At 41.1% G+C, this 14172-nt stretch overlaps 2 protein-coding genes across 2 annotated transcripts; both read left to right on the top strand.

The window, feature by feature from the left end:
- The first annotated feature begins 255 nt into the window (after positions 1 to 255).
- On the top strand, positions 256 to 1425 carry LOC138846380 (vomeronasal type-1 receptor 4-like). Its single transcript, XM_070061893.2, has one exon. The coding sequence runs from the start codon at positions 520 to 522 to the stop codon at positions 1423 to 1425; it is 906 nt and encodes a 301-aa protein (XP_069917994.1). The 5' UTR covers positions 256 to 519.
- A 9551-nt stretch (positions 1426 to 10976) lies between these two features.
- LOC138846379 (vomeronasal type-1 receptor 4) lies at positions 10977 to 11924 on the top strand. Its single transcript, XM_070061892.2, has one exon. The coding sequence runs from the start codon at positions 10977 to 10979 to the stop codon at positions 11922 to 11924; it is 948 nt and encodes a 315-aa protein (XP_069917993.1).
- The last annotated feature ends 2248 nt before the right edge of the window (positions 11925 to 14172 follow it).

The raw sequence follows: 14172 nt of genomic DNA, 5'->3' as shown, positions 1-14172 counted from the left end.
TATTTTGAAAATGAATTATATATTTAGAGTATCATAATATGTGAGTGGTTAAATGTTTCCTGTCTTGAAAGAATTGTGTCTGCAATCTAAATTGTAAAAATGAAGTTCAGATATTCATAGTACAGTACATGTATCAGAAATGTAGTGTTCTTTAGAAAGGATTGGATATACACATATCATCAGAGGTAAGAAGCAATCTAATACTCTGAAGAAAAAAAGCACTTTTAATGTAATTTGTCATTCACAGATGCCAGCATGCACTAATGGAAATGTAGGATGTGAGCATCTTCATATCACCTACTTCCGTAGTCTGAGGTTCAAACACTGCCCACTATTCTATTTCTGGAAGAGGCACAGCAAAGACTGAAGCGGAAAGCTTGACCACTTGCCCCTCCCCCCCAACACTGAACTGTCAGTCTTCACATTCTTCAAACATTCCTTGTTAAAAACATCACGTCACAGTACAATCTATTTATTTTTCAGTGGATGCCAACCTTACCTAACTGAAACGTTATTGACATGTTTCCAGGTGACAAAATTTTGAGCTTCTTTCTCATAGCTCAGATTTCTATTGGTGTCATGGCCAATTCATTTCTCTTTATGAACTATATCTATGCCTTCCTAATCCAGCCTCAGCTGAAGAAGCCCATAGATTCCATTTTCATGCACCTGACAGTGGCCAATATTATAACCATCGTGTTCCAGTCAATACCAGAGATCATGTCATCCTTTGGAGTCAAACGTTTCTTAGATAATGCTGGCTGTCAAACTGTTTTTTACATCTACAGAGTTGCCCGGGGTCTTTCCATCTGTACCACGTCTCTCCTGAGTGCTTTTCAAGCCATCACTATCAGTCCCAGTCATTCTAAATGGGCAAGGCTGAAATCTAAGTTGTCTACCTGGATTTTCCCCTCTTTCCTAATCTTCTGGATCATCAATCTGCTGATCTACATCCACATCATTGAAACTGTAAGAGCCAAATGGAATTTCACTTTCATTGGTCATGGGTTTGTTCATGCATATTGTCAAACTAGGCAATCTGGAGATCGCCATTCAGGGTCATTTATAAGTGTCATCTTGACCCGTGATGTCCTGTTCCTGGCACCGATGATCGTGTCCAGCCTCTACATGGTGGGGCTCCTCTACAGACACCACAGGAGAGCCCGGCACATCCACAGCTGTGTCCTTTCCAGGCAGATGTCTCCAGAAAACAGAGCCACCCACATTATCCTTTTGCTGGCATTTTGTTTTGTGTTCTTTTACTGTTGCAACAACTTTATGGATATTTATGCATATTACAGACCTGAGAAAGACTCAAGATTGGTGGGCATTACTGGAATTTTATCATCATGCTACCCAACATTCTGCCCATTTTTGCTGATGAAAAATACCAAAAATATTCCCAAATTGACTTCTTGCCTTTAATGATGAGAATGCCTTTTTCTCCAAGAACTTTCCTTGGTTGATGTGACATCATTTACCACAGAGATTTTATGAGGAAACAAAGGCAGGTGACCATGGAACTAATCTCACTTGAAGTATTCAGCTCATTTAAAAAACACATTTCAACATGTTAAATTGAATATATAAATTTTCAAACTGTGTACATGTTTAAGTTATGCTGTGGGTGTAATTAATGTATTGTCTATTATTAAAACTAGTTGCTTCTGCTTTTAATGCACCTAATAGAAAATGCAAAATTGTATTTGGTGCTTGCCTCATATCTGTTCAGCTGTGTAAGAATTTCCATATTCATTTATGAAATTTTGACAAGGGTCTCATTTTTAACACCCAGGTCTCATTTTTCAGGGACTTTGATAGGGGTTAGATGTGTATCAAGTGATCTTGCGAGATAAAACACAGGAATTCCTAAAGAATGGGCTGCAGGAAAAATAAATGTCCCTGTGTAAAGAGCTCAGAAAACAGAGGTGATGAAGATGGGAAATCGAGGAGGTTCATTGTTTAACAGACACTGAAATGCAGGCATGTCTCCCAGCATGTGCATAAATCCTTCCATAAGATCCCCTCCCCTTCTCATGCTTATATCTTTGTTATTAGGATCCAGTCCCTTGTGCTGTCCAGGAGTTGTGTGCTACAGTTAAATACCCACCAGCAATGGCCTGAAGCTTTCCCAGTGGTTGGGGTGTAGAGACTTTCAGTGTATTTACATCATAAAATCTTTTTAATCAATATATTTTTTTCCCAATTTCATCTTCTCTATCTTAAAGTCTCTAACCCACTTAACTTGTTGTTCCATTCTGTTCCTCAGGGACATCAACACGTGCTCTGCAGCTTGAATCCTAGCACATGTCTTTGTCCCCAAGGCTGATGGATTTCACCTCACATTTCCGTTAGATTCCGAGGGTTGGATCCTTGTCTTTCAGGAGCTCACAGTTCCATTCTCTTCGGTTTTCTGTGATTCCAACCCATTATCTAACGCCAGAAAGAGGCTCTTCCTGTGAAGAAACTCAGTTTATTACAGGAGCTCATAAAATCTGTGCTTCATCCTGCTATGTCAGGGTGACATTTGGAAATACCCCTCAGCGACCTTCAACTAAGAACTGGTCCATCGCTTAGTGGTGGTCTGTCCTCCACCACTGCCTCTTTCCGCTCCAGGATTTCTCTGGTCCTGAGCAGATGTGGCTGCCTCCTGGACGGCTCTCCACGTCCCCCTCTGCCCTCGTCATGGTTTCATTCCCTTGATCAGTGCAGTTTGAAATAGACTTTTCCTCTAATTACCAAATCCAATTCCTGTTTTGTGGCCAGCCGTCCTCTCCTTCAGAAGTAGTTTTGAATGTTGAAGTTCAGCAAATTCTCCGCAATTTCCTGTTCCACGGATTTTGTAGTGGACACCCATGCACCAGCACCCAGATCCAGAAGCAGAACAGTGCCGCTTCCTCCATCCCTCACGACCCCCCTCCTCCGTCTCCACCGCGCCCCGTCCTTGTCTGGTCTTGTGCTGTTGCCCGTTCATCCATGAGGCGCTCTTGCGTGTCCTGCGACCTCTCGGAGGTGGTCTGTGTAAGAGCGCCTCTGTCCTGGGTCTGTGTAGGCTGTAAGAGAGTTGCGGGGTCTCCCGCTCAGGCGCTTGGCTGCACAAAGGCGACATCGCAATTCCGGGTCTGCTGGCTGGTGCTCAGGCCTTGGAGCCGCTCAGGAGGCACCACCCTGAGGGCGCGTGGAAGTGACGTCATAGATGGAGCCCGGGTGCACAGGCTTCTGGGCCCTGTGCTGAGGCGGCCGGGAAGTCCTCTCTGTTACCAGGTTTGATGAGGCCTTCTCTGCAGCTTGGTGGAAACAATAAACATCCTACACAGGTATTTACACTAGAAAGCCAACATTCACAAGAATTCCCTTTGAGAGAAACTGCCCCCAACATTTCCTCCAGGCTCCTTGCTGTGGCCTGCCTGAGCCCTGCCAGGGCCATTTGGGAAGGGAACCAGCTGATGAAAGCTCTGCTCTCTCTCTGCCTCTTCCTCTCTGTAACTGTAACTTTCAAATAAATACAATCTTTTAAAAGAAATGTAATAAGGCCACAGTTCCAGTGGAGTGTACACACGGGCTGAAACTCACAATCATATCCCATCATATCCGTTTCAACCTTGTTTATTAATTACTTCAGCCTTATTTATTAATCATAACGTATTAACACAATTCTGTTTTTCTCTCTTCAGGAAGAGTTTATTGATTTTTTTCGTACCTAACCATGGAAGCATTTGTTGGAAATCTTTGTGAAAATGATTATTCCTAAGTCTGGCATGATTGGTGTCTTCCCTTTAAGAAGAGGTACCCTCCTTCTAGAAGTTCATTAACTTTGTTATTCTTCAGAAATAACCTGAATTTTGAGTTTATGTTTCCAGAATGAATTCCACAATACATATGGATTTTTTGTTAATGTAAAATAGCCTTTCCTTGTTGTAATTGATTATAATTGTGTTAAGATACATATTCTGTTACATTCAACTCTTGCACTTTGTTCTCATTGGGTTCAGTGAGCTGTGACTGCGTTGATCACATGGTGACATTACAGTTGAGAATGGAGGTTGGGCATTTGTCATTGACTCCTGTGTTGGGCAAGGCGGTGGGTGCAGAGAATGAACTGACATGCTCAACTTCCTCCTTGTCTGACTCACAGTTTCTGGTGGTTCTGGAGTCTCTGAAAGCCTTTGGTTCCCCCTCTTACTACAATGGTGGCTTCTCCTAGGTCTTCTTATCCTTTCACGTCTTTACACTAAACGTTGCTGTTGTTTTGTGTTCACAAACTTAACAACTTTGATCTTTTCAAAGTAGGCTTCATCATATCCAGCTTATCTGTTCCCTAATTGTTAGTTTTTCCAATCTTATTTTGCATGTACCTGCTTTCTGTTGCTTAGTTTGTAGCTTGTCATCTTCCTTTATTTTGAATCCTGGTCATTCTTCTTTATTGGACATGTGTCTTGCAGAAACCTTGTAATCCTCTTGAATTTAGTTCCTCTCATATAAATGTGGACACTTGCTATGTCTGCAGATTAACATTGGCCCCATATATCAGGTCCCGGACTTTTGGACTAGATGTGCTTCTGTGTTTACATTGTGAAAGTACCAGACAGCACATGCTTGGAATGTGGTATTTATTTAAAGATTTTACATACAGTAGTTGGAGAGACAGAGAGAGGTCTTCTATCTGCAATTCACTCCCCAAATAGTTGGAATGGGCCAATCTAAATAAGGAGCCAGGAGGTTTTTGTGAGTCTCCCATGTGGGAGCCCAGGCAGTTGCACTATATTCAACTGCTTCCAAAACCATACGCAGAGAACTTAATTAGAACAAAAGCAGCTGGGACACAAACTGGGGCCTGAATGGGATGTTGATGCCAGGGGGAGGTCTAGCCTACTACGCCACATTGCTGGCCAGTTGATTCACATTTGAAATGAGTACTCTAGGCAGGCTACGTAGCATACTGTTCACCTTCCATCGGAACCTTTGTGTGCCTGGTGACAGGATGTAAGCTAAATGATGTTAGCATATTTCAATTATATAACACATTATTAGTTATGTAATACATTATTAATAGTCATCCCATATTAAATTACATAACCAGAATTTATCTTACAACAAAGCTTGTACCCTTTTACTAACAGCTCTCCATCTCTCTCACCTGACAGTCACCATGTCTTCTAGTTCTCTATGTTTGGTATTTATATTTCACATACAAGTGAGGTGATATAGCATTTGCCTTTCTGTGTTTTGTTTATTTTACTTAACATAAAGTCCTATAGGTTCATCCATGTTGTCATGAATCCATGGATTTTTTTTATTGCTGAATGAAATTCCCATCACCCATTTATTTCCCTGTTGATGGACACTAAGGCTGTGTCCGCATCTTGACTTTTATGAGTTATGCTGCACTGAGATGGAATGCATATATCTCATTCACATACTGACTTCAGATCTATTAGATATTTATCCAATTGTTGTACTGTCAGTTCATGTGCTGTTCTATTTTAACTTTTTGAGGAAACTCCATTCAGTTTCTTACAAGGATTGTTTCATTTTATACCAACAGTGAATAAAAATTCCTTTGCCACTTTGATAGTGGTCATCCATCACTGGAAGGTGATGTCGCTGTGTGATTTTGACCAGTATCTCAGGATGATTTAAGATTTGACTTCATTGTCAAATATTTGTGGTTACCTTTTCATATAACATTGGCCATTTTTATGTCTTTGAATAATGTGTATTCAGGACCTTTGCCCTGTCTATTGTATGATTTGCACATCTTTTCTCATAGTCCATAGACATTCTCATTTTGTTGATTATTTCCTTTTTCTCTGCAGAAACTTGTTATTTGGATGTCGTCCCATTTTATATATTTTCTCTTTTTTTCAGTGATTTCAGAGTCATAACCAAGTAAGCATTGCCTAGATCCAAGTCAGTGACTCTTTTTCCTTAGGGTTTCGGCTAGGAATTTTCTGGTGTCAGGATGCATCTATGTCTTTAATCCTGTTTCAGTTGATTTTTGTGTATGTTGTTAAATAGTGATTCAATATCAATATTCAGGTTTCAGCATCAGTTATTTTATACATTCTCCTTTCACCATTGTGTATTCTTGGAATCCTGCTCTAAGATTGGTTGGCCATACATGTGGATTCACTTCTGGGATCTTTATTCCATCTATGAGTGTATTGATTGATTGCTGTCAGAACATCTGACGATCCAGCTTGGTTTCTCTCACTGAATACAGGTTTTCTTTCTAGTGCCTCTTGTCTTGCACGTGCATTCAGGACAGCTTTTTCAGTTTCTGTGATTGGGGTAGGGGTGCCTTGAACTCACAGGTCAGTGTAAATATAATGCTCTTTTAATGCTATTAAAATGATTCATTTTTCTGTCTAATTGCTAAGGCTAGGGGTGGCAACAGTAGACATCTTGAGCCATATCTTATAGAGGAAGGTGTCATCTTTTCATCATTGAGTCTGTTTTAACTGTGAACTTGTCACATGTGGCATGAATTATATTCAGTTCCATTCATGTACTTAGTTTTTTGAGGGCTTTTTTGTCATGAGTGGATATTCAGTGCTTCAAGTGCTTTTTCTATACCGATGATGTATTGTATTAATTTTTCATTCATTCATGTAGTACATTTCATTTACTTGTGTGTGTAGAACTAACCTTACATCCCAAAGATGTCCTGATTACGTATGGTGAAATGCATTTATTCTGCATTTCAGTGTCAACATATTTTGTCGAACTTGTTGATAGCAATGTTCATCAGAAATATTGGCCTGTAATTTCCTTTTCTCATGGTGTCATTCTCTGCCCTTTTTATTTTAAAAAGTCAGGGAATATAGTCCTTCTAAACTGAGTTAGAAAGTATTCCCTGTCTTTATGTTTTGGAGATATTGAGAATTCTATTTTTATCTTGTCTTTTAATATTTTGCAGAATTCATTAGTAAAGCCATCAGTTTCTGGGATTTTCTTTATGGGAGATATTATATTCTTATAGATTTATTTTATTTTTTCGATTTACATACAAAAGCTGTTCCTCAACAGTCCAGACAAGGGCTCCTCAAAGTTGCTGCATCTGGATGGTAATTTGCTTTTTTTTTTTTTAAACTTAATTATCTTTAAAGTGGAACACAGAATGGTACAGCTTTTGTGACCACATAGATATAACTATAATTTGTGTTACATAAGAATATCTTCCACTTAATACATTAAAATGATATAATTCTCTGAGAACAAGTTTTACCATAATTCTTTAATACAACTCTTTGAGGACAGAGGTCCTGCATGGGAAGTTAATGCACTGTGATTCCTGTTGTTTATTTAAAAATCAACATTATTTATAATGTCAGTGATCACCCAAGGCTCTTGACATGAGCTGCCTAGGCTATGGAAGCCTTTTGGATCCACAAACTCCTTCATATTTTGAGAAGGCCATAGGCAAAGGGGAATCTCTCTTATCCCTTCAGAGCAAAGTACACCCTTCTTTGGTGGCAGCTTTTTTCCACTGGGGCCTCTCCCACAGAGATCCTTCATGTAGATCAATTTTTGCCACAGTGTCTTAGCTTTCCATGCCTGAAATGCTCCCCTGGGCTTTTCAGCTAGACCAGAATAGCTTAAGGGTTGATTCTGAGGTGAGAGTGCTACTTAAGGCAATTGTCATTCTATGAGTCTGCTGTATGGACTGCTTCCTATGTTGGAGCACCAACTCTCTTTTAATTCTGCCTATTATTATTACCAAAGACTTATCCTACTTATATGATCACTTTAACACTTAATCCTATATATATGCTCACTTTAACACTTAGAATGCTATTTTTACCAGTGGGCTTAAGGGGATTTAAGGTCCCATGGCAATTTTTTATGCTGTACCCTTAGAAGTAGGTCCATAGGAATGTATGCAGCACTATACAGCTTTACAGTTACAAACTTCATACTTTTCACAATTACAACTTTAGGATCACAGTGATTCTTCACTCCATGCCCACCCTTTCACCCATGTTGCATGTGATTTCTCAACAATGTTGCAGTGGATTCATTTCTGAGAGCAGGAGCGTGGTGGGGGCAAGAGGCACGGAGTCACCACACATACCCCGGGAGTCAGGTGAAAGCGGGATTGAGGCAAGCAGCCTTCAGACTCGATTATTTCAGATGGTACAACATCTTATATAGCCAAGACCAGCCAATCTGGTCAAGGGGCGGTCTATGCCCCAACTAATCACAGCCTGTTGACAGGCAGTTTCCAAAGCCATCCAATCACTGCCTGTTGCCAGGCAGGCTCCATTTGCCATGTGGGTTTCAAATCCATCCAGTCACAGCCTGTTGACAGGCAGGTTCCATTGCCAGGTGGGATTCAAAGCCATCCAAACACAGCCTGTTGCCAGGCAGCCTCCGTTGCCAGGTGGGATTCAAAGCAATTCCTAAGTAACTGATGCTCGCTTGCCAGCGGCCACCTTGGCATGGCCTTCTCATTCCATCACACACCAACACTTCTGACCCTCTTCCACTCTGTCTCTTATTCTTATTTCTAACTGAGATCTATATTCAATTAACTTCATACATATATGGTTAACTCTATGTTAAGTAAAGAGTTCATCAATTAGTATGAAGGAAAAAAAGGGTAAGGAAAATAAGATAAAATAAGATAAAATGAATGAAAAGGAGAAAAATGAAAATACAAAAAAACAAAACTGTTCCTCAACAGTGAAGGTATGGGCTGCTCAAGTCATTGCTTTTCAAGGTGTCCATTTCACTTCTACAGGTTGCCTTTTAGGTGCCCTATTAGTTATCACAGGTCAGGGAGAACTTATGGTATTTGTCCCTTTGGGGCTGGCTTATTTCACTAAATATGATGTTTTCCAGCTTCATCCCTGTTGTCACAAATGACTGGATTTCAATATTTTAACTGCTGTGTAGTATTCCATGGTGTTCATCTCTCACAATTTCTTTATCCAGTCTGTAGTTTACAGGCAATTAGGTTGATTCCATGTCTTTGCTATTGTGAACTGAACTGCAATAAACATGGGGGTACTGATAGCTCTTTCATATGCTGATTTCATTGTGCTTGGGTAAATTAACAGGAGTGGGATGACTGAGTCATATGGCAGGACTATATTCATGATTCTGAGGTATCCATACTGTCTTCCATAGTGGCTTTGCCTAACTTACATTCCACCAACCGTAGTTATTTAAGGGTATCTTTTCCCCTGTGATAGACTGCCAATCTTATGCATTTTCTTCTGTTCAGATTTAATATTTTTTATTTAAAATGTTTTAATAAATTTTTAGCATTTTCAACATAATTCATAGATACAATTCTAAGAATATAAAGAAATTCCCTTCCAGATTTAATATTTGTGATTCAATGTTGGTAGTTTGCATGTCTTTAGGAAGTGATTCATTACTTCTACTCATATTTCTTTGTGATTCAGTCTAGGTAGTTGTATGTTTTAGGAACTGATGCATTACTTCTAGCTCATGGTCTTCTCTTGTATATCTTAGTCTGTAGTAGGTTTTTATACTGCTTAGTATTTCTGTGGTATCAGTTTCCGTGTCTCATCTTTTATTTCTGGTACCACTTATTTTAAGCTACTTTTTAATTCTTTGAATAGGTTGGCTGAAGATTATCCTCTGCTGTATTTATAATTTTTGCATGAATTTTGAAATTTTTGTTCTACTTTCATCTCTGTGTCACTCTTTTTGCTTGCTTTCTATGTGTGCCTGTCCTTATCTACATACAGATATTTGTATATACAGAAAAAATGAAATATAAAAGCTCTAAGTATAGTCTGTGCATCAACATGTATGTTATCTCTTGATGGACCATGATAGTTTTACTTTTTTAAAGAGATCTGTATTTATTTATTTGAAAGTCGAGATACACACAGAGAGAGGGAGAGGTAGAGAGAGAGAGAGAGAGAGAGAGAGAGAGAGAGGTCTTCCATCCACTGCTTCACTCCCCAAAGGCCTCAATGGCCAGAGCTGAGCTGATAAAGCCAGGAGCCAGGAGCTTCTTCTGGGTCTCCCATGTGAGTGCAGGGGCCATCTTCTGCTCTCCCAGGCCATAGTAGAGAGTTGGATCAGAAGTGGAGCTGCTGGGACTCAAAGTGGCACCCATATGGGATGCCAGCACTGGAGAGTGAGAGAGCAAGAGAGCGAGAGAGCAAGAGAGAGAGAGAGATCTTCCATCTGCTGCTTCATTCCACAAATGGCCACAAGAGTCACGGCTGGGCCAGTGCAAAGCCAGGTGCCAGGAGCTTCTTCTGAGTCTCTGTTATGGGTGCAGGTGCCCAAGTACTTGGACCATCTGCTGCTGCTTTTCGGCGCATTAGCAGGGAGCTGGATTGGAAGTAGAGCACCTGGGACATGAACTAACATCCACATGGGTTTCAGGAGGCACAGACAGCAGCTTTACCTGCTACATCCCTTTGCCAACCCCAATTCTATTTTTTGATTGGCATGACATGTGATTGTTGAAATTATAAAGTTGTCTAAATAACATGTTAAAAATTTTTATTTGAAATAATTGTGTCTGCAGTGTAAATTCTAAAAAAGCAATTCATACACACACACTACATTTCAAGCAGTAGACGTGGATTATTCTTCAGAAAGGTGAATATACACATAGTTTTAGAGCTAATAGCACTCTAGGATTCTGAGGAAAATATTACATGCAAATTTTTCATTCACAGAGGCCAACAGGTCCTTGTGGCCATATAAGAGTGAAGGATGTGAACACTTGAATTTTACCTTCTTCATATCACCTACCTCTACAATCCAAACTTAAAGGATGCCTGGAATCCAGTCCCTGGAAGTCCCACCCTTGTATCTGAAACATAGAAGATTTGAACATTTCAGCACCCATCTCCCAAACTGAGCTGCTAGGCATCATATCCTTCCACAGGGCACCATATTTTAATAATTTCACAGTGCAACCTATTTTTCCAAAGAGACCAAACTTACCTAATTAAAACTTTGAAAACATCATTGAGATAATGTTTCCAAGTGACACAATTTATAGCTTTTTTCTCATAGCTCAGATGTCCACCAGTGTCACGGCCAACTCGCTGCTCTTCATGATCTATATTTACACCTTCCTCATCCAGCCTCAGCTGAAGAAGCCCATAGACTGGATTTTCATGCACCTGACAATGGCCAATATTTTAAACATTATTTTCCATTCAATGCCAGAAGTCATGTCATCATTTGGAGTCAAACGTTTCTTGGACAATATTGGTTGTCAAATTTTTTTGTACATATACAGAGTCACCCGGGGTCTTTCCATCTGCACCACCTCTCTCCTGAGTGTATTTCAAGCCATCACTATCAGTCCCAGTCATTCTAAATGGGCAAGGCTGAAGTTTAAACTGTCCACCTGGATTTTCCCCTCTTTCCTTTTCTTCTGGGTCATCAACATGCTGATCTATATCCAGGTCATTAGAGTCATGGGAGCCAAACTGAATTTCAATATGGTTGGTCAGGGATATGTCAATGCATACTGTCAAAGCAAGAAGATGAACATGCGCTATCCAGGACCATTTGTAAGTTCCATGGTGATTCGCGATCTCCTGTTTGTGGCACTGATGATCATGTCCAGCCTCTACATGGTGGGGCTCCTCTACAGTCACCACAGGAGAGCCCAGCACATCCACAGCTCCAGCCTATCCAGCCAGACGTCTCCAGAAAACAGAGCCACCCACACTATCCTTTTGCTGGTATTTTGCTTTGTCTTCTTCTATTTTTTACACAACCTTTTGACCCTTTTTGTGCTTTGTAGAACTGAGAAAAATACAAGATTGGAGAGCATTAGTGGATTTTTATCCACATGCTACCCGACACTCTGTCCCTTTTTTCTGATGAAAAATAACAAAATGATTCCCAAATTACTCTGCTTCCTTTCAAATATGAAAATGACCTTTCCTTGGAGAGCTTTCAGTGGCTGATCTGACATCTTCATCAGAGAGGTCTGCACATAGATATTATGAGGAAATGAATCATGTGACCATGGGGTACTGGAAGTGGGGCTACTTTGAGTTGAGTTACTTTTTATACACATTCAAATTTTAAAATGTTTTTTTTTTATAAAAATGAACAAATTAATTTTCACATTGATTACATATTTAAGTTATTGTATTTTAGGTTAAGATAAAGTGTTATATATTATTAAGGTGAATTGTATCTGCCTAGTTTTGTGCTTTTTAATTCAGCTATGAGAAAATACAAAGTTGGGGCCGGTGCTGTGGTGCAGCGGGTAAAGCCCTGGCATCCCATATAGGGGCTGGTTCAAGTCCCATCTTCTCCTCGTCCAATCCAGCTCTCTGCTCTGGCCTGGGATAGTCCTTGGGCCAATGTACCCATGTGGGAGATCTGGAAGGGGCTCCTGGCTTTGGATCTGTGCAGCTCCGGCCATTGTGGCCTTCTGGGGAGTGAACCAGCAGATGGATGACCCCTCTCTCTGTCTCTACCTCTCTCTGTAACTCTTTCAAATAAATAAATCTGAGAATAAATCTTAAAAAAAACAAAAATGAAAATACAAAATTAACACATGTGCTTGCCTTAGATTTTTGTTCCTAAGAATCCATCCAAAAACATCAAAATACTCAAATCATACATTTGAAGGACTCATGTAGATGGATAGCATCAGTGAACTAAAGCAATAAAACACAGGAACTAATGAGATTCCTAAAGAATGTCTGTGATGCAGGAAAAAAAAATTATATATATATAAACAGCTATGGCCGACATTGTGCTATAGCAGGTAAAGCCGCCACCTGTAGTGCCGCAATCCCATATGGGCACCGGTTCGAGTCCCAGCTGCTCCACTTCCGATCCAGCTCTATGCTATGGCCTGGGAAAGCAGTAGAAGATGGCCCAAGTCCTTGGGCTCCTGCACCCATGTAGGAGGCCTGGAAGAATCTCCTGGCTCCTGGCTTTGGGTTGTGCAGCTCCGGCCATTGCAGCCATCTGTGGAGTGAACCAGTGGATGGAAGACCTCTCTCTCTCTGTCTGTCTCTCTCTCTGCCTTTCCTTCTCTCTCTGTGTAACTCTGACTTTCAAGTAAATAAATCTTTAAAAAATAAAAATTAGAAATAAATGTTATGAAAATAGAGCTGATCAAGAGGATGGGAAATCTTGGGGGGTTCAATCCTTAATGTACAGTAAAATGCAGAGCTGTCTCTGCATCTTCATAAACCTACCCACAATGATCCCCTCCACTTCTCAGGCTGACATATTTGTCATTTGGATCCAGTCCCTTGTGCTGTCCTGAGATGGGTTTCTGCAGTTCAATACTCACCAGCAATGGCCTGAGGCTTTCCCAGAGCTCTGTGGTGCACTGGCTTGCAGTGTTTCACTTAGCAAGTCTCTTTCTTCAATACTATTTTTCCTTGTTTTCAGTTTCCCCAATCTTACAGCCTGTGTGCCACTGAAGTCATTGATGAGTTTCAGTCCTCAGGGACATCGCACAGGGCTCGGCAGCCTGAATCCTTGCACATCTCTTTGTCCCCGAGGCTCATGGGTTCCACCTTGTCTGTCCCCTAGATTCCAACGGTCGTATCCCCATCTCTCAAGAGCTCCCATTTCCTCTCTCTTCAGCTTTCTGTGGTTCAAGCACAATGTCGAACACCAGAAGGAGGCTCTTCCCACGGAGAAACTCACTTTTGTCCATGAACTTTTAAAAAATTGTCCTTTAGCCTGCTGTGTCAGATAGGGTGAAGTTTGGAAACCCATCAGAGACCATCAGCTCCGGTTCTGTTCCGGTCCTTGGTGGCAGGCTGGGCTCCTCCAGGTCCCTGCTCTCCCTCAGGTCGGGCAGGTGCGGCTGCTTCCTGGTCAGCTCTCCTCTTCCTCCTCTGCCCCTCTCCCTGTCATGGCTTCATTTCCTTGATCAGTAGTTTGACGTTTTGTTTTCCTTAAATTTCCAAATCATCTCAGGTTGCATCATTGGATGTGCTCTTGCTCAAAACTATTTTCTGAATCTTGTTTTTGAAAGTCCCGGAAATACTCAGCAACTGGTCCAGTTCCACAGGTGTCCTAGTGGACACGCACACAGCAGCTCCCATGTCAGGAAGCCGACGAGTGCGGCTGCCTCGAGCACCTCACACCTGCCCCGTCACCAGCCCGCGGGGCCTGCTCTGGACTAGCAAGCCCTCACTGCCCTTGTCTGCTCCTCCTCTCTTGTCCATCGTTCCT

The sequence above is a fragment of the Oryctolagus cuniculus genome, chromosome 18 (genome assembly GCF_051225735.1).
Source record: "Oryctolagus cuniculus isolate XC-2025 breed Fujian yellow rabbit chromosome 18, ASM5122573v1, whole genome shotgun sequence".
NCBI lineage: Eukaryota > Metazoa > Chordata > Mammalia > Lagomorpha > Leporidae > Oryctolagus > Oryctolagus cuniculus.
The sequence above is the reverse complement of the archived record's forward strand: the minus strand, read 5'-3'. Positions and strand labels throughout refer to the sequence as shown.

Excerpts from the sequence above, each read along its gene's own strand:
- LOC138846380 (XM_070061893.2), top strand. The coding sequence starts at position 520 with ATGTTTCCAGGTGACAAAATTTTGAGCTTCTTTCTCATAGCTCAGATT.
- LOC138846379 (XM_070061892.2), top strand. The coding sequence starts at position 10,977 with ATGTTTCCAAGTGACACAATTTATAGCTTTTTTCTCATAGCTCAGATG.